General features: G+C 39.4%; 1 protein-coding gene across 4 annotated transcripts in view; it reads right to left on the bottom strand.

The window, feature by feature from the left end:
* Window positions 1-17,473, bottom strand: part of lrrc1 (leucine rich repeat containing 1) — a 42,288-nt gene that overhangs the window by 17,249 nt on the left and 7,566 nt on the right. For all 4 annotated transcript variants that reach the window (XM_078799368.1, XM_078799369.1, XM_078799370.1 and 1 more), the window contains exons 2-5: window positions 6,400-6,517; window positions 6,235-6,313; window positions 5,234-5,323; window positions 1,656-1,712 (exon numbers count right to left, since the gene is read on the bottom strand). In XM_078799368.1, coding sequence (XP_078655494.1) covers window positions 1,656-1,712; window positions 5,234-5,323; window positions 6,235-6,313; window positions 6,400-6,517 — 344 coding nt within the window. The remainder of the gene's footprint in view (window positions 1-1,655; window positions 1,713-5,233; window positions 5,324-6,234; window positions 6,314-6,399; window positions 6,518-17,473) is intronic.

Genomic DNA, 17,473 nt, shown 5'->3' with positions numbered 1-17,473 from the left:
TATGACAATGTGAAAAAAGGTTTCTTTGACATGTTTTGAATTTATTAAAAATAGAAAACAAAAAAAATCACATTTACATAAGTATTCACAGCCTTTGCTTAATACTTTGTTGATCCACCTTTGGCAGCAATTACAGCCTCAAGTCTTTTTGAATATGATCCCACAAGTTTAGCACACCTATCTTTAGGCAGTTTTGCCCATTCTTCTTTGCAATAAGTCTCAAGCTCCATCAGGTTGGATGGGAGACGTCTGTGCACAGCCATTTTCAGATCTCTCCAGAGATGTTCGATCGGATTCAAGTCTGGACTCTGGCTGGGCCACTCCAGGACATTCACGGAGTGGTTCTGAAGCCAATCTTTTGAGATCTTTGCTGTGTGCTAATGTCTACTGTCTATATGGTCAAAGTACATGACCAGTCTACTGAGGTCAAGAGCGCTCTGGAGCAGGTTTTCATCCAGGATATCTCTATATATTGCTGCATTCATTTTTCCTTCTATCCTGACTAGTCTGCCAGTTCCTGCTGCTGAAAAACATCCCCACAGCATGATGCTGCCACCACCATGCTTCACTGTAGGGATGGTATTGGCCTGGTGATGAGCAGTGCCTGGTTTCCTCCAAACATGGCGCCTGGCATTCACACCAAAGAGTTCAATCTTTGTCTCATCAGACCAGATAATTTTGTTTCTCATGGTCTGAGAGTCATTCAGGTGCTTTTTGGCAAATTCCAGACGGGCTGCCATGTTCCTTTTACTAAGGAGTGGCTTTCGTCTGGCCACTCTACCATACAGGCCTGATTGGTGGATTGCTGCAGAGATGGTTGTCCTTCTGGAAGGCTCTCCTCTCTCCACAGAGGAACGCTGGAGCTCTGACAGAGTGACCATCGGGGCCTTGGTCACCTCCCTGACTAAGGCCCTTCTTCCCCGATCGCTCAGTTTAGAAGGCCGGCCAGCTCTAGGAAGAGTCCTGGTGGTTCCAAACGTCTTCCATTTACGAATAATGGAGGCCACTGTGCTCATTGGGACCTTCAAAGCAGCAGAAATGTTTCTGTATCCTTCCCCAGATTTGTGCCTCAAGACAATCCTGTCTCGCAGGTCTACATCATGCTTGGTGTTTGTGCTCTGACATGCACAGTCAACTGTGGGACCTTATATAGACAGTTATTATATTTCCAAATCATGTCCAATCAACTGAATTTACTGCAGGTGGACTCCAATTAAGCTGTAGAAAGATCTCAAGGATGATCAGTGGAAAAAAGATGCACCTGAGCTCAATTTTGAGCTTCATGGCAAAGGCTGTGAATACTTATGTAAATGTGATTTTTTTTGTTTTCTATTTTTAATAAATTCAAAACATGTCAAAAAAAACCTTATTCACATTGTCATAATGGAGTATTTTGTGTAGAATTTTGAGGTAAGAGATTAATTTAATTTAGTTTGGAATGAGGCTGTAACATGCCAAATGTAGAAAAAGTGAAGCGCTGTGAATACTTTCCGGATGCACTGTATGCTGTACTACAAGCTGTACTCTGCAGTATATTCAAGTTTCACTTCGGTATTGAGAAGATATAGTGAAAAAAATGATTCTGAAATGTGAGGGGCATAATCACGTTGGTGAGACCCCTGACATGCAACTTGACAGATAACATGAATACTTACTCAGGTAGGAATGTCAGCAGATTTTCTCTGAGTTCAAGTGATACCAAATTGGAAAGGCTGCAATGACAAAACAGGCAGAACATCACATGAATGTTTCTATAACGCCTTCACATTTCCACACCACATAAACACTTGTGTCGCTCTGACAGCTTTTCAAAACATAGAGGACGGGGGGGAATTAAAGCGGTGCCACAAACAGCCATAAAAGACCTCTTTGCCATCTTGATGTAAGGAACAGGAAGCATTAAGGAGGCATGTCCGTCTTATCACACACAGCAGCCACATAAACAACTGCAGCACTTACGTACATGGAGGGCAAAATGTCTCAAAGGCCGTAAATAAAGGGCCAGGCACAGTTCATCCTTTGTCAGTGTGTATGTCCCAGCACTGCACACAGAGTTTTATGATGGCAAACTTTCACTCGGTGAACGGTGCAAAGTACATCTTTATGACTCATCAGACAACAGCTGGCTATTTTAAAGAAGAGGGTAGGTTTAGGGACAGGCATTCATTTATTTATTCATTCATTTTCTACCGCTTTCTACCGTGCTGGAGCCTATCCCAGCTGTCTTCAGGCGAGAGGCGGGGTACACCCTGGACTGGTCGTAGTGACAAGTGATTGACAATTTGGAACTTGGACTAACAACTGTTGTTTTTAATATTATTTTTAATGGGAGGGGAGAATCTTGTTCTGGATATTTTCAACTCCTGTTTCTATGTTGTTGTTCTTTAAACCACAGGCTAGTTGAGACTGAGGCCCTGTCTCATCAAACCAACTTATTTTGGCCTCTCATCCGCATGAGCGCTCGGATATTTGGTACTAAAAAACGAAGGTTTTCAAAACATCCAGCCAAAATCCAATGATGCGCTTGGGTAAGGAAGCCAAACACCGGAGTTTCCCAGCGTCAATACCTGCGACAACGTATGCTGTGATGTCACATACGCTACCTGTGTTTACATCGAAAACAGCATGGATCCGCTCAGAACTGTGTTGGTTGTAGCTATTTTTCAAGCGCTTTTTTCAAGCCAAAATATTGCTTCACTTTAAAGAGCAGGGGCAAAGAATCACTTTGATGGGACATCTTCGCTCATATTTACAATTCACAATTTCACATCCCAAGTGTCCTCCTCGTCTTGCTTTGGAAAGATCCCCCCCCCCATCAACACAGTTTCAGCTATGGTCTTAAACATTTGGCCAGCTGACGAACAGCCTGTTTCATTTTAATGCTTGTTTGCAATAATTTGCTTAGTCAAAACATTTTTGATGTCACTCCCATTTCTTCTTTTGGCATTTTGTAGCTCTACTTTGAACTTTCTTAATATCCAACAGTGCAAAATGTCAATTGTTTCAATCGTATGTATTGTATTGTGTTGTATTGTATGTATGACTACATAACACTCTTTTAGGGGATTAAAAATCTTGATTAGAGAAATTCTGTATCGCGAGAAGTAAAACTAAAAGGTTGAACACTGTATGCAAGTTGCCAGGTAGATGCAATACTGAATGGGTGGAGCCCCGTCAGGAGAGTGGACCCGTGCAGAAGTCCACATGACAGTTGAACCTCTAAGTGTGTGTGAAACTTGATGCAATGCATATTTTTATTGAAATTCAAAATAGTTTGAGTCTTTGTTGTTTGTTGAAAATCGTAGGGCTCCAACTAGACCACTTTAATACTCTAAAACCTGTCATAAAAATCGTAAAAATCATTGTAAGCATCTCAGACACACTCAAGAGGAACAACAGCATGTAATACTCGGAAGTACGTAGAGATGAATTTAGTCATTAAATATTGAAAGATGTCAAGAGTGTATTCATGTTTCTGTAAGAGACATTTGTCATCATGTCGTCATAACACTCCTCTCAAAGCAGAAAAAAAATGATGGCATCCAAGCTCAGAAACATCCACCATGTTATCCTCTTCAGAAAATCCAAACCATGTTTTTCTGTAACTCTTTTCATTACGCTGGTCTCTTGACGATGAACAGCACTTGGCTGACAGCGTTATGTAACATATTAGATATGGGGCCTGTGTGGCACATAAGCCGTACCAAGAGGAACAAGGTGCAAGAGATCACGTAACTGTAAACAAGCAGACCTATATTTCATGATGCAATCACCAAAGACTGCACTATAACATGTTATGCTTAAAAACTGTTATAAAACCAACAGTTAATCATTCAGCACTCAATAAAGAGCAAATGGGTGATAGCAGATTGGGTTATTTATCTTCACCATGTTTTTCCCTGAAGAATTATTTAAATAGTTACACTAATCCACAGGTCATTTGAGGCATGCTGAGTATTACGTCAGTATGCAATATTGACCTGTGAACACTAAAGATCCAGCCTTTTATTTGTCCTGCATGCACTATTTGCACAAAACGAGCAAATAATCTTAAATGATATCACTATGGCAAGCCAAAGTAAATACAGGTACGTGTTTAACTTTGTAATGTCAGGACATTGCTTTCAACACCAACAGCAATTACTTGTATCAACACATCAGTAATACGTATATCAAGTTACAGTATATACTGTTATGACATAAACATAAAGCAGTATTTTTCCCCCCAAAATCCCTAGAAAAACAGGCCATCTTTTATTGGGGGTCTAAATATTTACACAAAACCAAATGTCTCAGCTTTTCTTCCTGTCGCTCCCACACACCAATGACCTGGAGAGACGCAACAACACACTGTAAAGGAAGTAACGAATATGATGGGCTTGTTTAAGCCACTCTTCCAGTTATTTCACTGACAGTGAAAACAAGATTTTAAAAAGGTGAATATTTGTCTCTGACGTCCTTAAGAGTAGTTTCCACTCGTGTGTGTCGTCATGTAGTGTCAACATGCGAGTTATGAATGGATTATCAAATGGAGAGGGGATAGGCTTTAATAAACTCCGCTTCTACCTACTCCTTTTCAGACATGGAAGTTCCATTTCTGGTTCTGTGGTTATCATCACACATCTTGTCCTTGTCATCACCAATACCGCAAAACGCAGTAATTATTTACAGGTCCAATAAACAAATTGCACTACTTTTGGTGTATTGGACAATTGAGGTTCCACTCTGTGCAGTACAAAGTAGTAAACGCATACAGCAGAGGTGAATGAGGGCGTCTGGGAAATCAAATCAGGATATTACAGACCTTTCTGCACAAGGTGCCCAGATTTTCTCTCTAAATCCACCAAACTCAACTTAATTTAAAATCCACCACAATTTCCATTAAATCATCCCTTGTGGCAATGTGACCCCAAAAGCACATAGTTGTGTTATTAAATTCAATTAAAAGTTGAAGAAGGAATAATGTTGGCAGACATATCTTTTCAGTACTCTCTGATTATGTTACATTTAAATCCATCATTGCCTTTAGAGAGGATATGCAGAGGTTATGCTTTCAAAACGGTCAAAATAGGTTAAGACTTTAGTAAACCTTTTTTGCTTGTGTTTGTAAAAGAAAAATGTTTTATACTGCATCTAAAGTTTTTAAAGTGACTCGGTAAAATACCTCATATCTGCTAATATAGTATGCCTGCTACAGAATTGTGCTGATTATGTCAAATCAAATGTCACTTACTTTCCAATGTTATCTGGTAGGACTTGCAGTGAGATGTCATTGATGGAAAGGCATGTTAGATTCCGTAGCTCCGGAAAGCTTTCGGGTAGCCTGGAAGGACATGTAGGAAAACAGCAGGAGATGCAAACTTCATTGAAAACACAACAAGAGACAAGATTAGAAATGCTTGATATTGGCTTGATAATGTCTACTAATCACCGATACAAATATCAACCAATCCCGACCCTGGCTGCAGCGCTTGCCTCAAACTATGCTACCTACTGATTGACTAAGTGAATCTTCCGAGATTAAAAGTAGTAAAGGAAGACACCTTACTCTTCCCTTGCAGTGCTTTGCAATCATTGCAAATTGCAGTTACAAGAAATATAGTCATGCCATCAAGAAAAAAATAATTAATAAATGATCACTGTTTCGTGTTGAATATGGACTAGTATTAATTTTTGTAAAAGCTTACCATATTGAGAAGGTCATAAAAAGGTTTTATATGTTCTAACTATGAAAATATTCAATTTCTTAATTAAACAACCACAATAAATGACGGACGACGGTAATTCCAGACCCCCACACATACGGTGCGAGCAAGCTCCTTGCTGTTTGCAACATATTGTCATCGCTCGCATGCTGTTATCATTATTGGCAGAGGGAGAACAACATCAACATCTCCTTTGTATGCCAATATTGGCCGATGGCATCCCTTGACATGATGAAAACTTGTTTCTCAGCATCCTTTATAAGGTTCTACTATGGTGTCAGGCTGACGTCACCTAATGGAATATTATTTGCATAAATTCTCCCTCTCTAAATGTGCTTGCTTACATTTCCTTTCAAACGATAAGCACTTTGTCATTACCATCTGCATTCCTGCAGAAGTGAGAACAACAGACATCACTCGCTGTGATCACCACGCTTTGTTCTGCATCGACGACTATATCATGTGTTTTTCATCCACTATTTATTTCCCCATTTCTGACAGGCAAAACCGACATAATCTACCATAATACCTTGTTAATGGATTCCCGCTGAAGTCTGCCACTTGGAGGGCTTTGCAATGTGAAATGGTCTCTGGGATTTCCATAATATCTGCACAAGGGAAGAGCAAACAATGTGGGCCTGTTTTGAAAAACCCATTCTAATCATATAATCCAAACTGACACAATGGTTCTTACCATTTCGAGATACGTCCAGTTCAACAAGTTGCACGAAGTTAGCTATTTCTGGCGGGATTCTCTGGATCTCGTTGTCACTCAGGCCAAGTTTTCTTAACTTGGCTAGTTGGAAAAATGGCTGTAAGGTAAAAAGAAAACACACAAAGAAGTTAAATATTCTATCATTACAACCCCATTTTGGCGCATTTCCTCGCATTTTGCTGTTTTTCTCTTTTCAATTCGGCCCTAAATGTTCTTTTGAAGATTCTCATTCACATTGTGATTTTTTTAGGTGATTGTTGCGCATGTGTTGAGACTGATAATTTGAAATCGTTCCCTGTCCACACCCAAACAGATATTGCTTGACAAAAAATATTCAAATAACAAAATGGATATTGAGGTTCCGGAAGTCGACTGAAAGGCACTGCAAATATATCCAGGACAACAGTCCTGTATTAGAAAACAAATACAGTATAGTCTCATTATATCGATATTCTCGGGAGTCGGAAAAAATACCGATATAACCGGACTATCCATATATCCAATCCTGCGCCGAACTGCATTAAAAGTGGGCGGGTCTTTGATATGGCATGTAATTTTCTCCTTGAGTTCATGGATTGCGTATCTAGCATGCTTTTGTACTACAATAAATTTTGTACTACAGTAAATAAAAATAAACTTACGCTGTAGTGATAATTCCATAATCCATAATTCACCCCGGAACTATCGATAGGGAAGGTGTTGCCACCCGGAGGGGTAGGCGCGAGGGACGGGTGTTTTCCGCTGTGTGTGCTGCACTCTGGTGGTCGAAGTGTGAAAAATAAAGTTGACTGGAAGCAGCCGTTCGCCGTGTTCTTTTTTGGTATTGAAATCCTTAAGCAAAGATTGATTTAAGCTGCTTTTGTATCGATATAAGCAGACCAAATTGGCTGGCGGGAGATGAAAAGGGCATCCTAGTAACCGGATTATCATAATAACCGTGTATCGGAGCTAATTATATCATAAAAGACTAGAAATTTGCCGGGAAATGAAAATAGTATCGTAATAAGTAGTAATTCGTTTTAACCGATATCGATATAACGAGACTTTACTGTATACAGTTTTCTCTGGCCACATGCCACTCCACATTTCACTGCTTCACTCTACAGTAAAAAAGTAAGTAAATAGTAAGTAAAATACAGTCATCAAACTTAATTCAAAAATGACTGCTGTGTCGTGGTTGACTGTGGCCTATCATTATTCAAAAAATACTAATGTAGTAGTATTGTAGTATTCTGGTCACTGCAATTACAATGTGTTACATTGATGAGACCGCACAAAGTACTGCACAAAAACAAAAGCAAAAATGTAACAAGGAACTCTCCCAATATAGTGTAATTATGTGTTTATTTTCTACTATTATTCATTCATTCATTTTCTACCGCTTATCCTCACAAGGGTCGCGGGCGTGCTGGAGCCTATCCCAGCTGTCTTCGGACGAGAGGCGGGGTACACCCTGGACTGGTTGCCAGCCAATCACAGGGCACATATAGACAAACTCACATTCATACTCACATTCATACCTGGGATGAATGTGGGCGGAAACCGGAACATGCAAACTCCATACAGAGATGGCCGAGGGTGGAGTTTCTATTATTATGTCTACTAGGTAATACGAGTGTAAAGATGACTATAGGGATGTTATTTCATGCCTACAGGTCTCTAATGATGTTAGAACTGTATTTAGACAGTTCATAGTTTTTCTATGCTCAAACTCCAAAAATAATAAATTTATGAATTAAAAAAAATGTTTGTGCAAATTAAATTATCACGGTTGGGTCTGGAACCAAATAACTGCAATAAACGATAACTGTACAGTCGCCCCTCCCTCCATCCCACTTCAAACATCATTCCCTCACTCTATTGGTTTTCATAAATGAACTAATATATGATCACTGTTTGGTGGTTCAATACAGCCTTATTAGTCAAAAAACACACACACACAGATATAGATATACTGTACAGTAAAGTCTTGTTATATCGATATCGGTTATATCGAAGTACTGCTTTTTACGATACTATTTTCATTTCCCGGCAAATTTCTAGTCTTTTATGATATAATTAGTTTTGTTAGTACGATACCCGGTTATTATGATAATCCGGTTACTACGATGCCCTTTTCATCTCCCGCCAGCCAATTTGGTCTGCTTATATCGATAAAAAAGCAGCTTAAATCAATCTTTGCTTAAGGATTTCAATACCAAAAAAGAACACGGCGAACGGCTGCTTCCAGTCAACTTTATTTTTCACACTTCCACCACCAGAGCACAGCACACACACCGATTCCCGCACTTCCTGGTTCACAGGTCATGCTCAACCCGCCCCACATAGCTGGCCAAACACATGCCTGCAACAGAAGAACCAACTGACATAGCATACACACCTATTCCAACGAAGACACAAGCGTACAAATACATGTATTTAATTGTGTTGTATTCAGATATCTTTTTATCGCTTGCAATAATCACTGTTTTTCATATGTACATGCTGGCGTTGGTTCTTCTGTTGCAGGCATGTGTTTGGCCAGCTATGTGGGGCGGGTTGAGCATGACCTGTGAACCAGGAAGTGCGGTGAATCGGTGTGTGTGCTGTGCTCTGGTGGTGGAAGTGTGAAAAATAAAGTTGACTGGAAGCAGCCGTTCGCCGTGTTCTTTTTTGGTATTGAAATCCTTAAGCAAAGATTAATTTAAGCTGCTCGACATTGTTCTATAGTATAGAACAATGTCGAGTGCATTATTGCCCACTTTTAATGCAGTTCGGCGCAGGATCGGATATATCGACAGTCCGGTTATATCGATATTTTTCCCGACTCCCGACAATATCGATATAACGAGACTGTACTGTTTAAGTTAACAATTTGCAATCATAAATGAGTAAATTAACAAAACTACAAATATAAGCCATTTAGAAGATGTTATGTACATATATGGCGTATATGTAGTGTAGTAAGTGTAGACGTGACTACAGGAATATTATTTAATGTCAAGAGGGCTCCAACACAAAAACATATTTAGAAGGTCCGTTTATTTCACATTTCGGGTCTGGAACCAATTAACCACGGTAGACGAGGGACGACTGTATATACCCTATCGGGGTTTCCCAAACATTAATTTCATTTTGGTGCACCACCACAATGAAATTTACCACTACAGGTCTAGGAGCAGTATTTTGTTTCAGATTTGTCCCTCAAATTGACATTATAATGATATAAATGAATAGCTTGTCGTCACAGTTGGCATCGTAAATCCTTATTGTCAGGAGCACTTCCACCTGCATAAGGTACAGTCTTACTGACTGTGCCAACCAAAAAAATAAACAGCACAACACATACCAAGTAACTTAAGACACAACAACAATGAGCGACTAAGCAATGACACAAACATGTACATTTAACTGTTATCTACAAAGTGCCCCGTTTTTTTACGTGTTATTAGGCACATGCACGCACGTCCAGCGCTGCACGAAATGAAGCCTGATATACCTTGTAAATGTGGGGCTCAATCAGACGGCAAGGCGTATTTCTCAACGAAAGCTTTTTATTCACAACGTCAAGCAACTGTGACCTTTGGGTCCGCTGGGTAACAGTCGACGCACCACACAGTCTGAGCCAGTAAAGTTACAGCGCACACACACACACAATTACACAGCTGACCTATGGGAGACACTGTATGTATGAAAAGATATTGAGAGTGAAACTAATTAGCAGCCAGAATCAACTTGCACTGTCTGAGAGCAGGCCAACTGGCAATCGTACTTAAAACATGCACATACTTGAAAGACAAGAGTTTTGCTTGTGTGGCAGCCTTGACAAACTAAATAAAATAAAGGTTTCAAATTCCTGTGCTCAAACGGTGTTCTGTGTGGATACAACTCTGATGCCAATTTGCGTTTGATTTCACTTCTAGTCTATTCCTTGCAAAGTAGTTGAGACTCAATCAATCACTCCATCAATCCTGTCCCTGCCAGTGGTGCATCCCAACCGTGCCTCATCTGCTTCAATTGCACTTAATCAAAACAAACAACCAAATCGTTAACCATCACGCCATTAGTGTGCGCACCCCCATGTGCCCGTGCTAATGCCAATCCAAATTAGCGTTCTTCTGTTGTTTTCTCAGGGATTTCAGACTGGTCATGATGACTCCTCCATGTGTGCATTCTTCAAAGTGATTTATGTATCCAAGAGAGCTACGTGAAATATGTTCTGATGGGTGGCCTGGTAAAAGTTGATGTTTCCCATTATCGGAACTGGTTTCAGGACTAATCGTTTCTCAATTAAACAACTGCAACATTTTGCGTCATTTGAGGGGGAAAAAAGCTCTAACAGGCAGCAAATGACTGACTTAACACAAATTAAAATGCCAGAACTTGAAAACCAAAGAAATAAAACCACATGTGCAATAAATATGATGAGTCATGTCTGAATTCCTCGTAGCTTTTGTAATACAAAACATAGCACATTGATCAAAAAAAACTGCAAATGTTACCTGATCCACTTGCTTGTGATTTTTCCGGTGGTAACAATAATAAACACAATTCTATTCAAATTAACAGAAATAAGATATCTGAAGTTATATTAAAACATGAAATACACAATGCTGGTTCATTTCCCACATGGATTTTTGGAAAAGCAAATTATATGAAAAATAAATAATACACTCTTGACTTGCTAGACCAAACATATGTCAAATCACTGTATAAAAAAAAGCAGTTCAAAATAAGACATTGTTTTCAAACTGCTATCCAGAGAGAGAACAATTCAACACTGTGTTATTATAATTTGTATGATGCATGAATTCCAAAAGTCTAACTCCACCCTAAAAGATGGGTGCTGCACATGTCGTTCTTCATTCTTCATTTGTGCAAGCAAACGTAAAAGTGTTGGTTCAAATCCAACACAGCCAAAGCTGCAAAGAGCCTATGAGCTCATCAAGGATGTCCTGTTCAGTGCAGGATGGTTCCTGACCACTTGAACTGACCAGCACGTGTTCACTTTCAGACATCCAGCTTCCTGAATTGTGACACGGCAGATTGATACCATCTTTCCCATCACCTCAAATCGCGACTCTCAAAAGAAACGCAGTGGCGTTTAAATCTGCTTGACAACAACACTTACAAATGTGCACGTTTGCAAGATCAAACCTGTTCTTCCTGTTACTGGCGCCACGCCTCTTGAAGTAAAAAAAAAAAAAGCATCCATGTGTAACAGGCTGAGTCAAGAGTTTAACCTCAGAAACCAAGTCAATCATTGAATCTTGTTTCACCTTCAGCACCAGTTGTTGTGCATTGTGTAAGATTTTAAATATTGCTTAAAGTTGGAGTATAGCAATTGGGCATGAGCTGGCACGGGATCCTGCCAGTATGATAACAGTTTCACTGCATAATTTTCAAATATCTTTATTGAAGAGAAGAGAGAAAAATATGGTTATTCATTTAAACATTATAATAGTATACGATGAAAGTTATGTATTTAAAATAAATTAGAACTAATAAAAGTAACTGAATTCTTTCTCAATAAATAATAAATACAATGCATTTCTTAATCTGGTCTACTGTGGCTAATCATTCAACACAAGTCACAAATATTTTATACAAAAAAAGCAAAAATAAAAATAAAATAAATGCAATCAAGAAGGTCACAACATAAATTACTTGAATGTGTAATGACGACTGGTGTGCACCTTTTGAAGGAATCTTTTACAGGAATACAATGTTTTCACTAAATAATGCTATATATGAGTGAAGTGTGTGTAGTGCTTTCCACTACAACCTATGAAACTATCATATTTCCGACTTTTTAGATTATGATATTCACATCAATGTTTCAAAAATACACTCTATATAGTGTATTATACGATAGATAATGCACAATACAATAGATAAAACGGTGTAATCTATGCCATGACGGTTAAGTTAATCGTCTTTTGGCAACACAGACCACACCCATGGTTTCAACACATCAAAGCCCGTTTCCGACTGAGAGGAATAACACGGAACATGACAAAATATTCTGACGTAGTGCCTGTGAGGACCTCCACTTTCTATCATACAACAGGAAAAAAAACGTTGTGGTTGTCACTTTTTCATATTGTGGGATACGTTGAAAACGGGTGCATTTTCCTTCCAAAATAAAAACAATCACGTGAATCAAGTGATGTGAGCAATGACTGTTTGACTTCACACCCTCGTCCCAGTTTTCCACCGTTACTTTTCACACAGTCAGCATCACTGCCTCTGCTACACCTCTGACACTATCTCCAAAACAGAAAACTGCCAGGTCACCCATTCCGTGTCGAAAAGCATCACAGGAAAAACGGGGGCTTCTAAAACCACTAGCGCTACTGTTCACACAGAGCTGCGAAAACTTTACACTCTATGCCTGCACAAAACGCGTGTTATGCAACTGCTTGTCCAATCTAATCCAAAAGCATATTTTTAATATGCATATACCATATTGACCTGAAGATAAGAGTTTGTTTCCAAGAGTTGTTTTTGGAAAAGTTGGATGACCCATTATTTTAAACTTAGCATGGCAACTCATCTGATGTTTGCTAACACAACCTTTGAGACCCTTTCTTCCACGGGTGTCATGGTTTCCATCTCTCCAGGTCGTGTGAGTGGCATGAAGAAAAGTTCTGATTTTCTACATGAATCACTAAAGCCCAAATATCAGACGACAAAGTCTTTTCCCTAGTGGGGAAATATAGTCTTAATATTTGGGTCAATGCATTATTATCAGAAAGTGAGTTATTGTTAGTTTGCTTTTAGCTAAAGGAGGTCCCTGGTAAATCTCAGACAGACATGTGGTGTTGATGCAACTGATGTCAAAACAAGGGCTTATCAAGAATAGGAAAATTGCACAAAAAAAAACAATTCAGATGTTGTTATCCTATGTTTATGTTAATGTTTTTATCCTACTGAACCAAAAACACGCATTCGCGCTTTCAAATTGATTCCAGCGCAAAGACCAATCAATGAAATCCAAACACAGATAAAAATCCCAAGCTGATATATGACTCAAAGGGATTTTATCAATAAACATCAGCCCATTCCCACTTGACTGATCCGTGGTTCTACCAGACAAGGAAGCAAAGTACATTCGATTGATCTTTTACATCTCATGCCGAACAAAATGTTATGTTGTGATTCACTCTGTAATCATTTCGGTATGAAGTTGGTCTTGTCACTCCAAAATAATTGTCCGAAGGCATAATCAAGATGAATGCCATTCGGCAAAACTTGCCTCAAAGGAAATCTGCTGTGCTATTGTGCTTATGCAATCGCATAGGTTAAGGAGTTGTTTCACTCCAACTGCTTAAAATGAAAACATTCCAAACAACTAGACACAAGGCATCAGGTGCCAGACTTCCGATTTGTGACAATGCTCATTTTCCACCAGGCTGTCTGAAAGGCGAACCAGATGCTATACTACTATTTAAAAAAACGGTCTGATGATATATTGTATATCACAAAGGCTTCAAGGTCAGCGGACAAAACAACAAAACACGGGAGCTGCAGCAATTAATCGATGAGTACAATTTTCCAATTAAATCGACAACTATTTTGGTATTCAATTAATTTTTTTTTAATGGTATATATTCTGATTTCAGCCTTTGCACAACCTCCATTTAGCATGTTTTATTTCTCTTTAATATTGAAAATATTTATTTATATATATATATATATGTGGGTATGTGTGTGTACAGTAGTGTCTGTTGTTTTACTTGTTCTTGTCTTGCTTTTTAAAATGTTTCAATCAGTATGCTGCTCTTTGAAACTGTTTTGTATTCAGCTATGTTACATCACTTGTTAAAAAGGCTACAACATTTATACAAGTGCCACACCACAAAATTACACATTTGAGTAAAAGGTCAGTGCACCGCTTAAGTATTTAATGTGCTTGTGTATTTTTCCTCCGAGGGAGGAAAAGCTCCTTTGGGCAAAAAGCAACTGCCAAGCTAGTCAAGCCGCATCCACTTATCCACCTCGGAGGTACAGTAAGCACTGAAGTGGAGAGTGAACTGATACGATCCAGTTTGTGAGTTCACTCAGAGAGCAATGTCGACATTAGTGACATGCCAGCAAGCGTGATTAACCATTTCTCTATGTGTGTATGCGACTAATAACCCTTCATTACACTAAACACGCACAGAACACTTCTTGTGTGGATACGGCAGAGTATTTTGTCATTTGTAACAGAGTAATTTGTGTTGATTTGCTGCATGCTTACTAACACCTGTAATGAGCAGGGCCCATAATGCTGCTTTGTATGAAATTCCACTAGAATTTATCCTATTATATCAATAAAGGTTACTCACCAAAACAATTCAAATGAAACTGAATCAAAACAAATGTTTTTTTCATTACAACATTGAACAATTTTAAAGGACAGGTGCCAGTTCACCAATTTTGAAACAGATAAAACTATACCCTATGAAAACAAAAGTGTGTATCTTTATGAGCATTTGCCCTGGAGGATACAATAATGTATAGCAGGGTGACTCGTAGAGGCCCTGCCCACACCGGAATGCTCCAGAGATTTTTTTTTGGCTGGTTGAAAAGAATTCCCGTCCACACTGTGTCGCATTAGTAAATACCAGCTGTGTATTGATTAAAGCTGTTCAGCCCTATCAGGTTTGTCTCTAACATGAAACAGTGTGAACTTTGACAATACAAATAAATATGCCTCCAATAGCAATGATATCACTTGCAAGGGTACTGAAACACAAATATATAAAACTTCAATCACGTAAACCAACCGCCTGCCTCACTAAAACAGCCCCATAAACATTCATTAATGCAGCTAGAGTGGGACAAAAATAGAAAATCACATAACAGCTATTTTACCATGTGTGAATGCTTTTATGACAAGAAAAGAAGAGCTTGATAAAACTGTTTAAAAAGGTTTAAACAGTATACTGTTGGTCAAACACAATCAAGACCGGGACGGGCGTAGCAGGGTGAGGAGGATGATGAAAGGGAAGGGTAGGGGGCAAGCCCACATGATGGAAAAAAGAAATCTTGTTATACTTTGTGTCCAAGAGACCAGAAGGAAAGCAGTAAGGATGGTTGTGGACAAGTTGGTTGTGAGAAGAGAGAATTTATGGAGCTGGAAGGATGATCTGATGGTGAGGGAGTGATAGTTGGTGCAGACCTCAAATGCCATCTTCATGAAGGAAATAGAGCAAATGATGTGGTGACGGACATGTATGGTGTTAAGGACAGGAAAATGGAAGGACCGATGGTGATCAATTTTGCAAAACATATTGAAATGCCTGTGCCATCCATCCATCCATCGTCTTCCGTTTATCCAAGGTCAAGTCGCGAGGACAGCAGCCTAAGCAGGCAAGACCAGGCTTCGCTCCGTGGCTACTTCCTCCAGCTTCTCCCGAGGCGTTCCCAGGCCAGTTTTAGAACAAGGGTTATGTTCTGAGTTGTGGTAACTACAGGGTAACAACCTGATGAGCCACACAATGAAGCCCTGGGAAGGAGTAGTTGAAGTAAGGCTAATGAATGTGATAGAAACGACTGAGCAGCGATATGGTTTCATGCCAAAATAGCAGCACCACAGATCCAATGTTCACTCTGAAAGTCCTGGTTGTAGACTACAGAGAAGACGAGAGATGGGTTACTTTGTGTCTTTGTTGATTTGGAAAGAGTGTAGGATAGAATGCAGAGAGAGAAGCTGTGGTATAGCATGAGGAAACATGGGGTGACAGAAGTATCTATGAGGTCATCTATGAGCTCTTACTTTGAAGGCCAAAAGTGCCGTATGGGTTGATACTGTTGACTGTTAAGAGACATGTCCACATCCTTGCATTCTTTATTTACATGGAACTTCCACAACACCTGTGGGCATCCTGAAACCCTCTGTAACATTGGCATCAGACAATCGTCATTTATTGATGGACTTCCCTGGTTCTGATTAGTGAATCAAGTAAGGAAAGTGGAGAAGTATTAGTGTTCACTGATCTGAGTATGGAAAAGATGGCAGACGGCTAGGAGACAGCAGCTCTGACCAAAAGACAGGAGGCAGAGCTGGAGCTGTCAGAGCTGAAGATGCTTCCATTTTTGTTGGAAGTGATGAGGATGGACAGGATTAGAAAGGTAGGTACGACTGTAAGTAAGACTGGCAGACAAAGATTCAAAGGACACGGCAAAATGACATCACATGGTCTGTGTGTGTAGTCAGGCTGTGGGGGAGGGGGTTGTCAGGCTTTTTTTTAAACTCTGCAAGGCACTTTTTGCAGAAAAAAATATTTTTATAAATAAAGTTTGATTTGATTTAATGGGACAAGACGAAAGTAAAAGCAGACGAAGAAGAAGTAAATAACAAACATACTTTTGATATAGCATGTATGTGGATTATGCTAGATTAACCGTATCACTGCTAAGGTAAACTAATGTTCTTTCTCTCACTAGTATTGAATTCATCAGTTACTTTTGATAATTATTTAAGTGGCATGAACACATCTCTGAATTTTCTGAACTCCTGCTTCATATTTTGCAAAGCTGTTTATGACTTTCTAAATTTGATTTTTTTATTTTTTCCCATGATGAGAGCCCTGTATACCTCCTGTTATTCTTTGTTTACAACTGTAACACACAGGCTACGGGATCACTGCAGGCACACAAGAGAATGACGCTGCTTTAAACATACCATGCTACCGGGCTAAATAGTTAGCCTCCAATTTATTCTAAACTTAAAGTGTTTCGAACCGAGTGGGGAAGAAGGACAGAGGAGCAAAAAACGTACCACTTCCACACGGAATGGAAGGAAAACGATGTTATGTCGGGCATGCAGTTTGACGGTGTCTCAATGTACCATTTCTGACGCCTAGTACAGGAATATTATATATATATAATATGTCCTGAAATATTTTTTACTAATTGTAGTCCACAGTTAACCACGCAACGGCGGACAGGTGCAGTTATTAATTCATACATTTTCAGAAAACAGTTGTATGATGACAGAGACTAAATACTGTTTATTTAGTCTCTCACCTAGGGCGGCACGGCGGTCTAGTGGTTAGCACGCAGACCTCACAGCTAGGAGACC

Source organism: Doryrhamphus excisus, linkage group LG20 (assembly GCF_037039965.1).
Source record: "Doryrhamphus excisus strain RoL-2023G ecotype Guam linkage group LG20, RoL_Dexc_Guam_v1.1, whole genome shotgun sequence".
NCBI classification, from domain to species: Eukaryota; Metazoa; Chordata; class Actinopteri; order Syngnathiformes; family Syngnathidae; genus Doryrhamphus; species Doryrhamphus excisus.
Note: the sequence above shows the minus strand (reverse complement) of the source record. Positions and strands in the feature narration are given on the sequence as shown.